The following is a 21,096-nucleotide window of genomic DNA, read 5'->3' as shown; positions in this document are numbered from 1 at the left end:
GACCCCCATCTGATTTTTTTTTGTGCCAGGGACCTCCAGAAGCAAAGATGAGAGTTAAAAATGTTCGCTTTAAAAATGTATATATATTTCAAAGATATGCACACATTTTCAAGATTTTTCAAAAATAGCAGATCTACAAGCTCATAGCGTGGCACTCGGTGTCACACTATGAGCTTGTAGATCTGCTATTTTTGAATAGCCAAAGCTAAGTGGTTAAAAATGAATCAGCTCATGGAATCCATGAGCTGCTGCAGTGCTGCTGTTCAGCCACAGAGAAGAACGCCACTCTGGTTTTGGGCTCCATGATTGGTCAAGCTCAAGGATTCTGCTATCGACTTTCATGGTCTTTTATTCACCTGTTTCTTGGCTGTGTGTTTTCCACTTCCTGTCGGATTTCATTGGATATCATTAGTCATCTGACCGGTTTCATTGGATCAAAAGACAGGAAGTGGAACACAGTGAAAAGCCTAGGAAACAGGTGGATAGGAATACGAATACGTGAAGCCTGGCTTTACCATCCTGGCTCGACACAGCCTGGCTTGACAAGGTCTAGCTCGACAAAGTCCCTCCTTTTCAGCCTGGCTTGGCGTTCATGGAACGGAATAAACCAGGCTGTACAGACCAGACTTTGTCAAACCTGGATTTGACTTAAATCCAGGCTTATTTAATTCTCCTTTCGTGTAATAGGCCCTGGCTCTTTAATAAACAGAAAACACATTTTAAGGTGGGTTGCCAGTGTCAGCCAATCAGGAGAGTCCCCATTTATCGGCTTAATTTTTTAGTTTTCCAGTTCCAATTTTGTTTTGTAATTTCTTTGTCATAACTTCCAATTTCACTTGAAAATGCATTTTGTGTTTACTTAAGAGCTATAAAGACAGGGAGACTCTACAAAGAGATTTAACAAACATTCTATAGCAATGAGTACTATCAGAATATAGAGCTATTTAACACAAATTTTAACAAGAACATCAGTTACCACCTTTAAAAAGAAACAAGTTTAAAAAGTGAGAGCCCTGATTGACTTAACATTTTAACAAAATCCACTCATATTCAATTGAAATTATTGGCATTAATCAAGCTAATTTTTGGAAAATGCAAGAAAAATGTAGTGAAAATAATTCAGAAATCTCTCCCTGGGAATTATTTTGCTGTCCGTATGTGGGTAAAACACTAAAATGTTCCAATAAAAGAGGTGGTGGGGATTTGGGTAGTATTATACACAATTACCAAGAAATAAACCCTATCGTTCATTTTTGGTATTCTTTATTAAAATACTGCTGTACACACAAATATTGCAAAATTTGAGACAATGAACACAAGAAGGGCTTAAAACATACTAAGGTGGTGATTGTAGGTGTGTGCGCGGACGTGGGGTAGAAGGTAACCACTAATGTCACTGGAGTGTGCGTTATGAAGTGGAAAATGGTGACATGAGCACTGATAGTGTGTGGACTGAGTAGAGGTGCGTTTGTGTTTGTGTGTCGTCTGCAAATCTGTGTGTTTGAGGGTATTCTAAAGCACCACATTCACCAAATATGTTTTTTTGTCTGTTCATTTCACTAAAACAGAGGATGTAGTACATGATCTAACATTAGGCAGCTCCCTGCTAGCGGGTTGCCCTTAAGTACAGACCACTGATTTCTCCTGCACATTTAATGCAGGTTAACAAAATTGCCAACTGTAGGCAAAACCTGTTCCTCAAATGTTCATATATCCCATTGTCTCTTTCAAACGTATTTGAGAGAACATAGTCCGTCCTTTTGACCGTTTTTGTCCTATAGGTTAAAAGGCCTGACACCACAACTTCCAATGACTAAAACAGAAAAAGACAAGTGGAGCCCATAGGGAGGAATAAACAAAAGCAATTTGGCATAGCTTGTATTCTTTTCTGTCTGGGCACAGCAGGTATTGGAGTGTGTTTACTTTCAAACGCACTACTGCAACATTTTACTGCCCGGTCTGGGCTGCTGATGTTAATGAAAAGAAATACCTGCCCTGACCACAAGGTAAAATGTACTCTGAATGTGGGACTGTGCTTAAGGGCAACTCACCATCCCTTACAACATCACCCCATCATTTGAAGATGTCCCGCCCACTCCACCGTAGCTCATCCATCTGACTGGAAAGAGGGCAACCAATGAAGGCCAAACACATTCAATCATTGGGCCCCTCCAGCTGTCCGTCATCCTGAGAGAAATCCAAGCCATCCGAGTGAATACAATGACCAGAGCCCGTTTTCCCCCGGACCTCGAAACCACCAAGGGGAACTCCAGGAGCTCTGTCATGTCACTGCTTCGTCTCAAGCACATTTTGTGTCTCATGATCTTAAAAGTCAAATAAAACAAATCATTGTCGCTCTGTTCCTATTTCTGCCCACTATCCCCCCTCCCCTTTCCCCAAACCACCCCAACCCCTGCTGAGATTGGTCCACAGAATAAAGTTGTATCGAGGCAAAACAAATTGCACTCCCACATCCCATCATGCATCCCTGCACAACAGTTGAGCAAAAAGAGGAAAACCAGCAAGAAATTCATCACAAAAAGCATAACTTATTCTCAAATGTAGAGGGGCCCGGACCCCTTGAGTGGAAGGGAAGCTTGGGATGGGGGGGGAGAGAGAGAGTAGAGAGAAAGATGGGGAGACAGGAGAACAAAATAAGGACATTCCACAAAGAGGCAGCTGTGGCTCCACCTCAAGAGGAGCCCAATCCATGGGCTACACCCTAGTGCTGGACTGACATTACCCATCCCCAACAGTTTGTTACAATTTCCACAACAGTGTCCATGAAACCAATAACTGTGGTTGCTGCGTGACTCTGCATATGTAACAAAGACTTGGTACACAGTGTCGGGAAAACGGAGAAGACACCCCTTCTTCAGTGCCAACAGAAACCACACGGTTTAAATGTCCCATCCCAAATCCCTGGTGAACCTCCACCCTTACCCATACACATTTGGCCTAATGCTCCACAACCCTTGACCGCCTGAATCCATGAGAGCCATCACCCAAGTGGTTTGTCCTTTCTGAGGGAGGGGTGGGACCGACAACCAAGGCCATTTCAGAAATGGGTTATATCCCTCCCCTCTATGAAAGCCTGGAGTGGTGTGTCCCATCTTAGTGCGTCGGTATGAAGGGATGTGGTCTCCAGCAGGACGAGAGATGCAATAGAAAGCTGGATTTTCTTTTTGTCTTAATTCTTAGTCTGCCATCGCTTTTATGTCCATGTGTGTGTGTTTGTGTGTGACTTTAGCTCCCTCTGTACACCCTGTAGGCCACTCACACAAATTCATAAAAATAAAAAAAAGAAACAAAAGAATTAAAATCTTAGTGCATCCTCCTCAGAAAAAAATTACCCCCAAATGTAGAAATAAACAGTAAAAGCAGGAAAAAGTTCAAAACCACATGGTTTGTATCTCATGTTTTGTTCCCCAAATCTAAAAAAATGTCATCATCCTCGTTTGTCACAGCTTCCGTGTTTTTTGTTTTGTTTGTTTTTTTCTTCTTTTCAAATTTGCAGCTGCGGGATTTTAAGAAAACTAAAAAAATACAATTTAGAAAAGCCATCCTGGTGGACAGGGCCAGTGTATGTGACTGAGGTTCAACAAGCCCTGCCCCTCTTTGCCCGTGTCACGCTGATGATGTCATCTCTTTGAGCCTGGTCCTCCGCTGTAGTGCAATAGTGTGCTCCGGGTCCGAGCAGTCCCACCGCTGGGCCCGAAGAGGGTGGGGGTGAGGGTATGGGTGGGAGGGGCGCTACAGAGGGCCGTTAGCAGCAGACTGCAGCTCCTGGAAGGTACTGTCGAAGCAACGCTTCAGGTCCGAGTAAGTCACCACCAGGACACTCTTCTCGTCCCGCGACACCAAGTTGATTTTCTCAGGCACGCCCGCGTCCAGCTGACCATGTGCACACAACACACACACAAACAATGGGAGATTTGTACATTAATAAAAACATCTGTAATGGCTAGAAACAACCAAAAGAAGCTGTGACAGAAAGGAGGAAGCATGTTAGGGTGGGACGGTGTGTTAGGGTGGGACAGTACTGTTAGGATTCTAGAAGCTCTGGATCTACAAGCTCTAGAGATAGCGAAATCAAATACATGGGATACATTTTAACTTGCAGAAAACCCTGCAAGTCTTGTGGATAGATAGTATATAGAGTGCCGACGTCCTGACGTCACTTGTTTATCCCCTGGGTCACGGAAGCTATTTCTCTGAGCAGTTCTTATATGATGCGATATTAAACACGTCTATGGGAATTCAGAATGGGGGGGGGGGGAAATGTGACCCAGGTAGCATGCGTAAATTACGTCAGACTTCGGTGCTCCATTGTACACTTCTAACAGAGATTTGATACATAATCTTAATGCAAACGTCATGAGCTGGTATGAATGTACAGTATGTGCAAGGGATCATATACAAACATATTCTACGCTGCATGTATGTTATGGCCAGTGCATGTGTGTGCACTATAAAGCAGATGTTGCGAGAATAGGCCGTTGCAAAAATGACAGATCGAAATGGACATATTTGATGAAATCACATAACGAATTGATCTATGACCATAACCGAAAATGAGCATGCCTAATGTGGAAGTGGTTGAGGGTTAGGCAAACTAAGTCCTGATTTATACTTTAGTCGCGTGCGAGTGTCACGCACTGAAAATAGCAGATCTACAAACTCATGAGTCGTGGAGTGACACGTTGTGAGCTTGTTGACACAAAGTATAGATCAGGCATCAGAGACAAACAGAGACAGAATTGAAGAATGCAAGTGAAAAGAACATGTGTGTGTGTGTGTGTGTGTGTGTGTTTGCGTGACTGACTTTGTTGAGGCAGGAGACGATATGGCTGAGGTCAATCCAGGGGGTCCCAGCTTCAGTCACTTGGTGGAAGATGTGGTCCCGGAACAGCTTCAACAGGTATCGGTCGCCTGTCTCCGACCACGTCGGGTCCTTCTGAAATCTACACCAAACACAGACACAGTTGGTGAATTACTCTCACGGTACACATGTAGTAGAATCTCTTTTTAGAAGGCATGTCCCTATCCGATCTGAATGATTAGTTTCCGAGCTGATCATGACATATTTGATTGGTATGGTAGAAGCCCAGTTCTTAACCAATTAAGACCTGAGGCGATTCTTTAAAAAAAATCTAAATCCTAACAGTTTTTTGAAAAAAAAAAAAATCTAAAAAAAATAAATTCAAGATTTTTCAAAAATAGAATCTACAAGCTCGTAGCGCGGCACTCGGTGCCGCGCTATGAGCTTGTATATCTGCTATTTTTGAATAGCCAAAGACATCTAAAGTGACACAGATGCGTTGCAGGTATCAATGGGTTAAGCTGTCTTGTAGGGGCCACAAACGGACATTGTCCACAACTTGAGGCTGCGAGGCAGAAACATGCATTTATGATTATGACATTAAAGTGTCTGCAATGTGGAGATATTTTAATTCCAGCCAAAATCACCTTTTCCAGCATTACACCTGATTTATACTTAGCCGTGTGCTGGTGTCCTACCACGAAAGTAGCTGATCTACACGGCACGCTCACGATGTGTTGAAACGTGACTTTTCAAAACCCTTCTTAATACAACTGTGAGTGGAAACTTTTGAACATCAAAATGAGCCATTGTTAAATGTAATCTGCAATCTGTATAAGTCATAGCAATGGCAAGGCAAAGCTGCAAACATTCAGGGAAATGTGATAAACAAGCTGTGCAGAAATTCACATTTGACAATTTTCAATACTTTTTAAGGCTTAATGTTGGTTAAATTGATTTAATACCCGTTTAGACTTTTTAAAAACCCTGGATATTGATTACTCAGAACTCGAGCAAAGAAACTTTATCGGGACAAACCAAATCTTTAGTTAAGTACAACTTACTCTGGCCTCTCGTTGATGGTGCCCAGTTTGGCCAAAAGGCGGAAGAGACGGCCATTTTGCACTTCCTGCAAATAGACATAATTTCATTACATATTTGTGCATCCCTCTTATAGTCTGAGCTTGAATGATGCTTGTCCAAATTCTATATTCTCTTCCCAACATAATTTATAAATGATTTAAGAGGAATGTTACTTTAGGTTGGTGCTAAATAAATAGCTTGAAAGCTTTTCATCCGTTTAGGTTGGGATCATCTTTGATAGAAAGTATGATTGAATTTGCTGTAGGTCTAGAAATGAATGAGATGCAGTCATGTAACAGTACATACAGAATACATGCCCCCTTGCTCTCTACACACCTAAATACCAGTTGGGAAGGAGTTGATGCAAAAAACATAATGTCACAGAAGCCCAGATCATCATTTTTTTGTCATTCAGACATAATTAAATGAAAACCCATCATGATTAATAGGCACAAACAGTGCAGATATTCTGTGGGCATGCACCCAGAATGAGAAGAAAAAGTCAGCTAAACAGGAAACATCACCACTCTGCTCACTAGCAAAGATAGCCGCAGACCACAGACATTATTTGGGCCGATGACTCTTGAGACTTGAGGTCTGGATCAGTTGCTTATTTAGCTTATAACCCTTCATCGTATAACTGCAATTTTGTCATTATGTATTTCGTTAGTCGTTTCATTCTTGGTAAAGAAGGGCGATGAAGTCTTGGTACCGTCAAGGAGTATGTGTGCCAATTGAATTCAGCTTCATGTGTTTGAGTTGCACATGCTGGTGGGTTGCGGATGAGTCAAAGAGGGATGTGAACAAGAAGATACACTAACAGAGGAGCCGTGTTTTCACACATTTAAGCTCTAAAAACAGAAATAGAGATAGTGGTGTCAGCAGTGGCCTAAGTACACAGCACAACATCCTGTGTGCTCACACCCACAGCTATACCCATAATTAATTTCTTCCCATTTTTCACAATTTTGCAGAGCGAACGTTACACCCAACACATGAGAATTGCATGCATCGCAACATCCCCCTTTTGTGTGTGCATCCATGTTATTGTTTGTGCGTGGGATATGCATTTGTATACCTTGGCCAGGTCCTCTTCAATGACATCGTTCCTCATCTGCGATGCGTCCAGTTGTGTGTAGAACCTGGCTCCGATCATAGGCATTATGTCATTGACGCTGCGCAGCCGAGACTGCTCAGTCAGCAGGTACCTGCACACACGATAATGATAAGGTCTGTGTGTACGCGTGTGTTTATCAACTGTTATGTTCTCACATGGCCTCCAGCTTAAACCTCGCCAGTAAATTTGACATAACAGAACACTGGCACTTAAACTCTCAAATGTGATTAGAATACTTAGTTTAAAAATGGACTGTGGCGACTTTCCACTAATTATATTCATTTCATTATACACTTAGTAGGGAGTATTCACGCTGCAGTTCTAAAGCAGTATTAGTCAGATAATTGGAGGGTTGTCTGGGCATGCATCCACCATAATCTGAGTAGGCCTGTTGTTAATTTATCTCTGCCATCTTGATTCAGCGAGCCAGGGATTGCATCTTTTAACACATTGAATGCCAGAGTTATTTCAGATTTTTTAGCTGTTTTGTGCCAGAGATTTTTCATTGAGAAAAAAAAAGTACTCAGGAGCCGATACAGAATGTTTAAGTTTTAAGTTAACAAGGAAGTGGATGGGAGTTTAAATCTTCAAAAAATCATATCTCCTTGGTCTTTGGGTCAAATTTTTAAAAAAAAATTATTTTTTGAAAAAACGCATCTATGCGTTCTTGGCACACAAGTGATGGATTCAAAAGAACGCAAAGAACGCATCTATGCGTTCTTGGCATTCAATGTGTTAACAGGAGGGAAATTAATTTTGTCACTTGCACTATATGATTTCTGACTTCTTTTTTTTTTATCCATGTTTCTATCCTTCATTTCCTGTGTGAAAAGAACGGAAATGAACTAGAAACATGGAAAGTGAAAATATGAAACAAATGTACTGGAAAACGTACTGTACCTGTAAGTTTTCTTTATAAGAGAGGTTGAACATTTGTCTGTGAGCATATGGAATTAGCATAGGTATTCTAGCTTGAACTAGTTTATCCGTACCATCTTTTTTTCCCCTGACTTGGGTCCTTGCGACTCACAAGGAGCACATGGTCAGTTCACCAACTGGCTGAGCCACCAGGACCCCCCCCCAGCTTAAAGATTATAACCATAATTGGGGAGATAAATTAGCTTTCGCTGTTCACCCAACATCTCCGCCAGGCTTAAGGTCAGGGACGGAGCTTATTTTTCATGCATGTTTTCATATCTGTCAATCTGTCTGTGCGTGATTCCAGAGCTAATCTAGAAAACTGCTGGACCGGTCAGTGTCAAACATCAGCCTACATATTATCTCTGGTGTGATAAACATGTATCACACATTTTCTTTTATATTACATACCAATAATTGTCTATATGATGTAATTGACCTCCAAAGTTTGCGGGAGGGGCCTATCTTACAAAACAATTAAAAAGCCAAAAATCATATCACCCGATCAACATTACCAACTTCACCAATTAGGCACACATGATCTGAGGAGTCTAAATAAGTCTTAAGTCTAAAATGCTACATCCATAGATAAACAGTGAAAGAACTTGGTAACATGTAGCCAAGTGTGTTAAAACCGTTAAGCTTAACTGTTAAGTTAAAATAGTAAGCAGAGGATGACCAGTAATTTGACTGGAGCATGCATTTTAACAGATTGCATTGCGTGCCAAGACATGGGGCATACTGTTCTTACAAGATGAGGTTCTTGAGGTCTGACGAGTAGTTGATTGACACGAGCTCCATGGCCTTCTGCAGATTCTCCCTTTGAATGCCAGCAAGGGAGTTGCATGCCAATGCCAGCACCACCTTGCCCAGGGAGATTAGGTCTGCTTGCTGCACAACACACACACACACACACACACACACAACGCAAAGTGGTAAGAAAGCCTGGTCTACCACCATGCTTACTTTCTTGTGATGCAAATGATTAGACTCATAAATCGATATTTTTGAGCAAGCCATGATTGCAAACATCAGTAGCCACACATGAAAACAGATATAACATGGCTCACTCTTGTTTTCGGTACTTGCACAGTTCTACACAACCAGCCATGTGAAAACTACATAAAGTACCTGGTACTGTGGCATAAGGGCAAGGTGATTAGTCTGACTGCTGTCAAACGTTAAGACATCAAAGACTCCGACACAGTTCACTCGTAACCTGCAGAGAGAGTAATCAGTCAGTGTGTGCATGCACATATCTCTTGCTTGTGGATGCATGGTTTTAACTTCTACACATATGAAGCTTCAAAAATGTAAAAAATGCAGGAAGCCTCAAGCCTGTAATGAACTTGCTTCTGCTTTCAGTTTATTTACCATGAACGCTGTAAACACCAGTGCCTTGCGTGCAACTTACAGAAACCCATGCTGCTTTTCAGAAAAACCACATATGTTTATAAATAATACCCTGCTCAAGTATGCGTGTGCGCGTGTGTGTGGGTGTTTACATAAGTATATACTGTACATGCGGTGTACCTGGTCTTGCCAGTGATGACAATCTTGCTGGGGTCCATGACTCGGCAGGCCAGGCCAGCAGTGTGAATGGTGCGCAAGGCTGAGCTCAGCTGGACAATGTAGGCCCATATCAGAGATTCTGGGAGCAAACCTGCGTGTTGCCGAGGTGGCGGAGGCTCATGTTGTCCTACAGTACACAGGTACACACGCACAACACATCAGATCAATTGAGTTTTAATTTTAGATGGCAGGAATGGACTTTCGGTCATTATCATGGTGACATTACATGCTATCGTGTGCAAGAACCACCACCATAGCTAATTTAAAAAGACAACACACATGGTATAATAATAATAGTTTTACTTAGTAGAAAACCTAGACATTACGCCCCTCTTAACCATGTGCATTTCACTGCAAATAAATCAGTCATACTGCAGCTGAGTTGATTTGGAGGACTTGTATTGGCAACACAGAACGTGTACTGCAGAATAAAGGCCACTAGTTCCCACTAAAAACGTTAACAAAAAAGCAATACAACACAAAGACGATTTTAGTTTTTATTCTTTTTCTGGCTGAGTTGGTGTTGTTTGGGTATTTTTAGAAGGCATCACAGAGCCCAAAGAGGCAAAGGATAAAAATATGCTACAATTCCTATGCTGTGGTTTTACACTACTGCTTTCTCCGAGACAAGAGTTTCTAGCCGTTCATTGTGAAAAGGCCAGAGCAGGTCTGAAAGGTTTTGCTTCCTCTGACCGTGTTCCTGGCAGGTAGGCTGTACAGTGTACACCACCTGTCACAGGATCACTTTCAGCCACAATTTCCTCTCAACTGCTCTAGTCTCGCTTGCTCCCTCTTCGACATAGTAACAAAAGCCAACTGCCAGACCAGAGCGACATGCAGACTCCACAAAACACAAACACACACATACAATAAAAATGAATCTGCTAGCAGATACGCATACATTTAACATCTTGGGTGAAAAGATGTATTTGCTGCAATGGCCATGTTAAATAATATAGATTAGATCGATTTCGCCCACCAAATAGCTCCCATTAAAGAGGATTACAGTACCTCTAATGCAGTGACGTGGTATTTTGAGAAACAAGCTTTGTCAGGCTTCTACATTATAAAATGTTTGAACTTTAAAAGTTGAGTGTGCATCAAGTGGCAAAAACAGACCCATATGCTCAAGGCTGACAACAAGAACAATCACACATTTAACCACTCCGCACAGTACATCTTCTGCACGTAGGCAGATTAATAAGCGGTCAGTTCTCACACTCACAAAATAAAGAAGTGTGAACTGTAGCAGATGATGAGAGGGCGGTGATCTATAAGGGTGTGAATGTGCAAGTGTATGTGAGAAGATGGTTTGAGAGATATGAGATTGAGAGACAGATAAGCAGAGATGGAGAGACCAAGAGAATGAGAAGCCCAACTGACCCCACTTCCTCTTGGTGAAGTAGGAGTCTGCTGTGGGGTCGTTGAAGTGTCTGCTGAACATGGTCTCTGCACCCGCATGGAAGTCATAGGAGAACACCAACGCTGGGGGGAAAAAACACAACCAAGCCATTGTTTGTCAGTTTGCAAACCATGCAAAGAATCCAGAAAAGTAATATAACTTATTAATATTGATACAAAGTAATAATTAATGTAATATTAGTAATAAGTAACTAGCATCTTATCACTCTTCCTGAGTAACTTGCCCAACACTGATTACTGGGGCCCAGTGCGAGAATTTGCATTTAAACTATTATTCAGCTTTTTAAATTCAAATGTTCATTTATTTTTAATATTTGAATACAGGATAGAATTTGTGCTCCATGTTTTAAAGAAGCCGGACAACGTTAAAAGAACTGCATCTGGTGCATGTTATTGGTAAACAATAATAAAGAAAACCGACTGACATACTGTGCGTGCACGCCTGTCATTTTTGTAAAATAAATAAATAAAGAAAAGGCCTATTACTTTACCATCTCAACTTTCAGGCTTTATGTGTCTCAGCTGTTTTAATATTACAGGTCAATCAATATATTTATTGTGGCAATTCATATCACAATGATCTTTTTTAAAGCCCTGATACACACAGGTTCCAACATAACTAACGGATGATATCTAGAGAAAGAAAAAAGCACAACCGCAATTACGGCAAAGTCACAGATATACAGCGCACACACTCACAATGATCTCCAAAGGCCTTGGTGGTAAAGACCTCCCTCAGTGTGACGGAGTTGGAGTGCTGAATCTTCTTCCACATGTCCACCAGCATCATGCACTTGGTGTTCACCAGACGGAACCCTGGACACACAGAGGCATATCAAAACAAAAACAAAAAAAGGGTGGCTCAGCCAGTGGGTGCACAGACGATATGCTCCTTGTGAGCCTGACGACCCGGGTTTGAATCCAACCCCCGTCTTGTCTTGCATGTCTGTCCTCTCTCTCGCTCTTTCTCTCCCTGCCCTTGGGTTCCTATCTCTCTACACTCTTCTGTCTGAAATAACGCATACAATTGCCAAAACTAAATCTAAAAGAAAGAGAACAAACCATATTCAGTGATGCACATTACTAATAAAGAAAGGATGCATGGACATAATTATAATCATTTAGAGAGCAGGCAGCCGACTTTGTATTTACTTACACAGCAAGAAGGATTAAAGTTGACTAACAACACAGTGAAATCCTTAGTATTAGCCTAATTTAAGTGTGTACAAATAGCGCACAAATGGAATCAAATGGATGCTTACGGGTCCATTTTGGTTTCAATTGTACAATCTCTGCATAAACATGGACATAATTTAACATTTACACAAATTACTGTGTAGGGGTTTTGTGCGATCGGAAGGGACACTGCATCGGAAGGGAAACATCAACAGGATGTTGCAGAGACAGGTCCCGTTCCCCACACCACCTCTGGGCAGGGATATGCCTTTTCAACATGGCCCACATCACACCATCACATCTCACCATGTATCCTCCTCAGGCAGTAAGGTAGGTCATCCTTGCTGTTGACCGCCTTGTAACAGGAAGTGATGTAGCTGAAATTGCTGGTCTTCTGCATGCGGTTGGGCGCCTGGACGGCCTCCAGGGGGAACAGGCTGTGGTAGCTGTCCACCTCAGTCGGAACACCTGCCAAACACACTGGCCGTTAGAAGGCAAATGCAAGCACGCGTGCACACACAAGCTCAGAATAGACAAGCAAATCCACAAACGCATGCACAATATAAAAAGCCTGTAACTAGGTTTCTCCTGTGACCCATGCTGTATAGCTCACTAATAACCAAAATAGGCATGTCCAAGCCTTGTTTTGTTTTGACAGTGCTGACAACCTAACCTTGACAGTCCATCTGTGTGTGTGTGCCTGAAACACACCACCAAACCTCCACATGAACTATCATGGACTGATCAAAACAAGATTCAGGATGTGTGTGTCCCTTCAGACTGGAAGGAAGACCCACAAAGACCACAAGCACCTCACAGTCACAACACATGTCAACTGTCGGAAGTAAGAAACCAACCTCACAACATACCAGTGAGTGAGTATCAGTCGAGGGAAACACATTTCAAACCTCTTAAACAAGTTAATATAATGTTGTGCAGGACCCCTGGTCAAAAAATCTGTTGTATATTGATGAAAATGATCCATTTTATAACCTTGCCCACATGCATGAAAAACAACAACTCAAGAACAGAAGTGAAACTGGGAATGATCAGTAAGCTGCCCAGAATAGAGTTTTACTTTTGGGTCGAAAAGGTCATACGTCAAGATCACTGCCACTGTCAAAATTACATAATCAGTCACATCTCAGGAATATATACCAGTAAACATATAGAACAAGGTGTTTTGTGGGCAGGGTTGCAAGCCCAGGTGTGTGTTTCACATACAAAACTCTCAACAACGTCACACCCCCACCATGTGCTTGTATGCATCATGCAATCCCTTATACATCATACTGTATTGTAAAGTTGAAATATGGAGATACAATATTTCTGCCCGACAGCAACAACATGTAACAATGATCTGATCACAGCGAAAGTCGAAATATTTTACCTTGGTTCTCTGATTGGTCAAACTGGGCCATTGTCATCAGATGTCGGTTTACCAGCTCCTGGAGGGGGAAAGCCAGAGGATATGACATCAGATTAGGGCTGCACGATAATTATTTTAATTATAATCCTGATTACATTACTTAATATTGTAATCACAATTATTGGTAATGATGATTTTTGGTCGTAAAGGATGATTTCATTTGACCATATTCTTAATGTCTTTGTTGCTCATTGTGCTTATCGGTACCATATATGAAATGGTACGTAATGGCCTCTGTGATTCTACTGTGCCTCTGTTAGGCTGATGGCTGGGGAGATGGGTTGTGCAATGCTCTGGTTATTGGTGAGGAGACATGGGAAAGGTGCAACATCTGACCAAATAAGACATTTGAATTGCCACGCTCCACAAATAGATAAATTTGAAATTGTGCAAGCCTACATCATATGTCAGATAGAAAGAAAGAAATACAAGGGCAAAAGATGAAAAGCAAAGAGGAGGTAGTAGTGAGTGATACCTGTCGGAGTTCATCAGCCATGAAGAAGGATGGGGCATTGGCTTTCGGCTGCATGTAGGCCACATGAGGCGCGGTAGGGGGATAGATGTGGTAGGTAGGAAACACCTGTGATGAAAACAGCAGAAGACAACTTCCTATTTATGAGTAAATCAAATGCTTTCTGTTCATGACTTGATGGTTTTCAACCAGATGCTCTGTGTTTTCGGGGAAAGTACCACAGTACATTTCGAACAGCACGTACCATCCCGGCCATGGGTGCAGGGGTGTTGTCGGTGTAGAAGTAGGTGGTCCCACCCACAGTCTCCTTCTGGATCATGTGGGCTTCAGCTGAAGTGGTGGGCACCATGTAGTTGGCAGGGTTGGGAGTGTGGCTGCGTCGGCGAGGGGCAGGTGAGGTGTGGGGTGTGATTTTGGGAGAATGGAGAGGAGAAGAGCCAGCAGAGAGAGACATTCCTAAAGTTGGGGTGAAAAATAAATATTATTCGGAAACCCAGAATGCAACATGGGTCTGCCTGGTGGTGTGGCCAGTTAGAGCACCGACCACATACTCCTGGCGAGTCACGAGGACCTGAGTTTGATTCTGGCTCTTATCATGTCTCGCCAATACGCATCTATCTGCTCTTCCATGTCTCTCTACGACATCCTGTCCAATAAATCAAAAAAGAGAACAAAATAATAACATAGAAGATACAGCATACACTGGGCACCACCATAGAAAAAGAAAAACATAACACTCTCATGAAAGTGATTGACCAATCAATGAGCTCTGCTGTTGTTTCAAGAGCGGACAATATTTCTGAGATCGCTAGATTATTACAGTATAATCTGGTGAACTTCTAAAGCTTAGTTCAGACCAAAGATTTGTGACGAGTAGAACCGTGTTAGAAAGTTTCAGAGAAAAATGCAATTCCATCGCCGGTTGATTGATGCCGGTTTCATAAGGTATCATACCAGATTGTGATTGTTTTGTATATTTGTTGCTCTTGTAACTGTTACATTCCCATATCCTGTGGGGATGCATTTCCAAAATTAGACAAAGAGGTCCCAAATGGAATCACAACACATTTAATCCATTTAGTGTTTAGGAAAACAATACATCAAGCCAAAACACATTGATATCTTATCAAGAAAAACTGTCAGATGTTTCACACACATTATGGTTTTTGTTCCTATACCCAGGGGCGACAGGTCCATCTGCTGTTTATATCTCATAGCCTAGAGACGGACTGTGCTAGGATTACTAGTTGGTTGTCTACAATATCATTTGAATAAATGTGAATATACACAATATATAGCTAAATAGCTATAGGACTAAAGGTTGTGCTGGAGTTTACGCATCAAGGAAGTAGGTTAACGTGACATGACAAGAGCAACTGCTGTTGCAAACCACAGTTTAGGGATTATTTTTTTTAAACTTGGCTCATTGCAAATCGTTAGTCTGAATTAGGCTTAAGAGATAAAAATATGTGATAGTGGTGGAAAATAATACAAACAATAGGGTGTATTCCCAGATGAGATGGCACTGATCCAAAAGCCTCACCTGGGGCCAGGCCAGCAGCTGTAGAGCTGCTGAGACCAGGATGGGGGAAGATAGGTGAGGGGAAGGCCGGGACACTGGGCTGGGCCATGGTGGCCATGCGTGGAGCTCCTTTAGGGATAAACTCACTGGCTGCTGGGTTTGGAGTCTGGTGACACACAGGTTGGAATCAAGAATTACGTTTCATTCAACTCCCTCACAAGATCATTTCAATAATAATAATAATAGTAATAATAATAGACAAAAGCCGCAAATCGTTGCTGTCGAGCAGAAACCTTACATCTCCATATTGAAACTTTTTTTTCGAAAAAGAATGATGTACTTTGTTGTTGTCATACATAAGGAGCAAAAATTGCCGATTTACAAGCTCGCAATGTGTCAGCTATTTTCACTATTTAAAGTATTTTTAAAGTCTCTGTGGACTATATAAATATTGAACCAATGAAAAGAGCTTGTGACAAATAACTACATTGGATCCATTGGACAACACGTTCTTTTTTCCATTTCTTGGCAACTAACGGTTGTGGGCAACTGGGCATATGAGGTTTCCACCCGACAGCGACAAAATTATCTCACCTTTCTCCTCTGTGATATGCTAAGAGCACCAAAATCACTGAACAGTGATGATGTCGGAGAGTTCACTGGATCTGCAGAAGGACACAGGAGGTCAGGAGTGGAGCTCTTTTGGACATACAGTCTTCCATGGATGAAGACTGCTCCATGGAAAAGCTCTAATGCAGTTCTCAAACTTTTTCATGTCAAGGACCCCCAAATTGATATGCATTTGCCCGCAACAGCAGAACCCAAACTGAAAATATTTTGTGCCAGGGACCCCCTTACAAGATTTGTTAGAATATGTTAAAATATATACCAAATTGTTCAACTTTTTTGAAGATATGCGATGTATATAGGGCTAAAGTGATTAAACTGATTTTGATGCTATATATATTAACTAATTTTGCTAGGGACCCCCTTGAACCCCCTCCAGGGTTCCTACACAATTTCCATTTAAAAATTCCATACTTTTTCCAGACTCAAACTTCTAGAATGTGCGGTAGATTTTTCAGACCATATTCCCATACATTCCTGTACAAAAATCTAGATGCTTATTACCACATGAACCCTGGTGTCCCTATTCTGAGCACATACCTGACTATCCTCTGCATTTACCCATCCTAACTATCAAGAGCAATATTTGCCCAGGAAGCAGTTTGGGTTTAAGTGTCTTGCTCAGGGACACTTCAACACCTAAGAGGGGGCTAAGAGTCTATATTAATGGTTTTAAAATGAACTGTTACTAGGTGCTGTAGTAGCTTATACAAATCAATTAACCACAGACAGTGTCACATAGCTAAAACAGACGATCTACAAGCTCACAGCTTGTAGATTATTTCTGCCATTTGTGAAACCCAGGCAATGATAAGTGCGATGTTATTCAGTTTGTCATGTGAATTCATTGAAATAACTGCATATTTTCAAACCCTACACTACAGTAATAGAAGGGACGTTCATATGCAATATACTTCATTACCTTGCCATTAATGACATCATTCTCACTCTGGCCTGCGCTCTCACACAAAGTGGAAAACATTTTGGTTGCGTGTTACCCCATGAAAAAACTCTGCTTGTATGATCAATTTGTTCTTAGAAATTCTGAATTTTATCATTTACAAAACAGAATATAGATAATAGTCTGGAAACATAAATATTTTCTCATGCTTTCTTTTCTTTTTTCCATAACTCAAATAAAATTCCATGCTTTTGACTTTTTTTTTTTTTTTTTTTGGAACCCTGCCCCACAAGGACATCTGGGGGTTCCGGGACCCCACTTTGAGAACCATTGCTCAAACGGATGATTCTTACCAAGAGCGCTGTGGCTGAAGTTCTTGGCACCATCATTGAGGAGACTGGGAGAACTACTGCTGGTGGTCATTCGCTAGAAATGGCAGGAACGAGACAAGTCACAGATTATAAACAAATAAAATATGATTTATAAATGTAAAAAACTAATTGATGTGTAGACCAGTGGTTCTCAACATTGGGATCCTAGACCCCCAGGGGTCCTTGAGAGGGTGTCCCCAGCTAAATGACTGATAGTTAATCTTCTTCATCATTATTACATGTACACGTAAATAGAACTAGAGAAAATACAAGAATGGCTATTTTGCTCAGAGTTTTACTGTTATCTCTATACCTACAGTACAAAGACAGTAAAGGAATTCTGGACCAAATGACAGACCATATTGGTCCAAATCATGTCTAACAAACAATATAAAATGTTCTTAGATTGGTGTCCAAAAGATATAATAAAAATGTGTATCAAATGGGCATCTGTGGCCTAATGCACATCAAATTGTGGGTCATTGAAATTAAAAAGGTTGAGAATCACTGGTGTAGACGGGGGCATCTTCCGTGCTGCTTTACCTCTTACGCTTTAGGGCATTTTTTACTATTTTGAAAAACATTTTTAAATAGTGAGAATAGATGATCTACATCGACATGTTGTAAGCTTGTAGATGGGCTATTTGAACTATTTTAAAATGTTTTTCAAATTAGTAAAAAAAAAAAAAAAAAAAAAGCCTAAAAAGTTTAGGCATAAAGGTCAAGGCGGCACGCAAGATATGGCCCTTTATGTGACTTCAAAAAACGTGTTTAGTGTACCTGCATCATTGAGTATTTAGACTCTGCGGGGCTTCCAAACCCATTGACCCCAATAAAGCTGCTGCTGAAGTATGAGTTGGTCAAGTTGGCATCATTTAAGGTTCCGCCCTCCATCCCTGGGACTGTGGATGAGAGGAAGCAAAGTTTAAACTACTACTACTACAACTACCTACATCCAGAATGAATAACATGATTGGCATGCAATAAACCACTCCAAAACAAACAACAACATAGTAATGCTGACGCCAAAACTATACGGAGTTTCTGCCTGGCCAATCACAGAGCTTATTGGGAAGGGAGTAAACAGTTCTGCTGCAAAAGCATGCTACTACTACTAGGCATATGGTACAACTGCACTAAAGGCACGATATCCAAAACACGAGTCTATATATATTGATTTAAGTCTAATTTTTATATTCCCGCTCACACTAGGCTATGTTTACTGTTTGTGGCTGCTTGTTGTTAGGTTGATGTTATATCCACATGTTTACATTGAAACGGGTAGAGGCAAAGCAACAACAATGCCCTGTGCATGACTAGCTTAGCCGCTAGCTGAGGTTAGCCAACACTCCAGACAAATTAACGTTGCAGCTCGTCTCGGTCACATTTTTCCTCCAACTAAAACCAACTACATTCTCTACGAAAACCAAAAGCAAGCGGCTAACAACTTAAGCAACCACCTACCATAGCTGGTTATAAGCTAGCTATAATAGGAGCTGGTCAATTTCTGCCCACTCACCCCCTCAGTCACAGCTGTCAAACACTGCGGGCCTTCTTCGTGTTAGGCTAGTGCAAAAACAGCTAACATATTAACACCTAAACATTAAGGATATGTCAGTGACGTCACAACCAGTCGCCAGACGGCGTGGATCAGCGGTTCAAAGGCGCCGCGTCAGAAACACTTCCGCATGACGGTGACATCACTGACGGCTCCTTGGCATCGTCATTCTAGCCCACCAACTATGAATGTTGCTAATAAACCATAACTTTAGATGCAAGAGCCAGTCCCCCATAATAAGCAGAAATGTCCCCATTCGAACACACATTCTTACACACAACGCCGAGTAAATGCATCACACGTTGCTTTCGCGGAGGAAAAGAAAGGAGACCGAGGCCTCACTCGAATCCTCGACCTCGATTTTAACAAAGCCCACACCACAGGGCCACAAAAGTAGAGTGCAGAGCGTACAGTGTTTGGGGCCTTGTCCTGGTGCACTTCTTGAACAAGACAGACTGTGCATATATATATATATATATATATATACTCACTGGTCAACAACTGTCCCTCTAGAGGCGTGCCTGCAGGCCCCTGCAGGGACTGATCGTTCTTCTTGGAGACACTGGGGACTCCCGCGGGTCCTCCACCCCCGCTACAGGACACTGCTGGACCGCTGCTGAGTGGATACCCGACCGGCGCCACCTGTCCCCCGGCCCCGCTCAGTGACATCGGCACGGGGCTGCCCCCGTGCATCCCCGACAGACTCGCCATGGACGGATCCTCGTGCAAGAACTGACACTCGTCCCCATAAAAGCAGGTCTTGTCCTTGGCGTAGTATCGGCAGAACTTCACCTTGACGTTGGGTGGTATCCCGATCCCGACGACACCCCCGAGCGGACTAGCTGAAGCTGGGAGTCCACTGTTCATGGCACCGCTGCTGCTGCTGCTGCTGCCGCTGCTGCCTCCGGAAGACCCTCACACATAGAGAGGGGCGCAGATAGCCAGCGAGCTAGCTGCTAGCTGGCTGGCTGTCTCCCCTTCTTGAAAACAGGTTTCCTAAAACCAACTAGATTACCGTAATATATACTTCAGATGGTCCAAAAAAATAGCTACGACACTAATAGTACTCACATTATAAGGCTAGAATGCGAGTTTTCGAGAAAAAAAATGGCATTGCATGTGTGTGAAATCCTGGGTCGTCGTTGTTGTCGCTATCCATGCAGCTGGCCTCACGATGTAGCCTGTTGTGTTGAGATCTGAACTCACGCTGTTGTTGTTTTCTATCCGTACAGAGCAGAGAACAGCAGGCTGCTACCCTGCTACAGACCTGCTAGCATGGCTTTGCATTGTGGGTATACTCAGTGGTGGGAAAAGGACTCACATTTTTTTTAACTTTAAGTAAAAGTATCAATATTGCAAATTGCAATGCATACGTATACATACTCCGTAACAAGTTAAAGTCCGGAATTCAAGATGGACTTGAGTAAAAGTCCTAAAGTATTGGTATCAAAATGTGCCAAAAAGTGAAAGTACTCATTGTGCAGAATGTCCCATTTCGCCAAGTTCAAAGTGTGTACAAATGGCCGAAATGTATAGGACTGAAGTGGTTAATGTATGTTTTGTAATAATACTCAAAAACTAGTAACTAAAGTTTTCAAATAATTGTAGTGAAGTAAAAGTATAATATTTGCCTCTGAGATGTAGTGTAGTAGAAGAAAAACTGTTGAAAATGTAAAATACTCCAGTAAAGTAAAAATTCCTCAGATTGTGTACTGCATTACATGAGTAAATGTACTTCCACCACTGGGTCGACTACCTTAGATCAAAGAGGAACGTACATTTGCTACAATGTTTGGCAGTTGGCTACTACTAGTACAATCTACGTTGTAATTGTAAACAATACGTTTGCACCTACAGAGCATGGTCGTTTTTGTGAACGAAAACAAATGTCATCTTTGGATGGCGGAAGTCTGGCCTGCTTCTTCGGGATATGAGAACATCGTCAGCCGAGCCAACTTTACAAAGTAAATGCCTGGTGATGCTTTCTGATCACCTGCTGCGCTGTTACCATCGTGGAAATTGCAGCAGGTTTTGTAAACTGTCAAACAGATCATCTATTAAGTTGCATCAGTGTCATTTAAAATTTTAACCACTTTAAACATAATT

At 41.9% G+C, this 21,096-nt stretch overlaps 1 protein-coding gene across 1 annotated transcript; it reads right to left on the bottom strand.

Annotated features, from left to right (window-relative positions):
* Positions 1 to 1,254: 1,254 nt before the first annotated feature.
* On the bottom strand, positions 1,255 to 20,246 carry pan3 (poly(A) specific ribonuclease subunit PAN3). The gene is made up of 18 exons (XM_080417304.1): positions 19,482 to 20,246; positions 18,213 to 18,334; positions 17,415 to 17,487; positions 16,128 to 16,198; positions 15,555 to 15,699; positions 14,256 to 14,467; positions 14,015 to 14,119; positions 13,501 to 13,558; positions 12,417 to 12,578; positions 11,634 to 11,750; positions 10,896 to 10,997; positions 9,474 to 9,639; positions 9,072 to 9,159; positions 8,692 to 8,831; positions 6,984 to 7,113; positions 5,887 to 5,951; positions 4,826 to 4,964; positions 1,255 to 3,894 (listed from the first exon to the last, which is right to left on the bottom strand). Exons 1-18 carry the CDS (start codon positions 19,855 to 19,857, stop codon positions 3,754 to 3,756), a joined length of 2,412 nt encoding a protein of 803 aa, XP_080273430.1. The 5' UTR covers positions 19,858 to 20,246; the 3' UTR covers positions 1,255 to 3,753.
* Between the last annotated feature and the right edge of the window lie 850 nt (positions 20,247 to 21,096).

This window comes from Gymnoscopelus braueri, assembly GCF_963280865.1.
Source record: "Gymnoscopelus braueri genome assembly, chromosome: 21".
NCBI lineage: Eukaryota > Metazoa > Chordata > Actinopteri > Myctophiformes > Myctophidae > Gymnoscopelus > Gymnoscopelus braueri.
The sequence above is the reverse complement of the archived record's forward strand: the minus strand, read 5'-3'. Positions and strand labels throughout refer to the sequence as shown.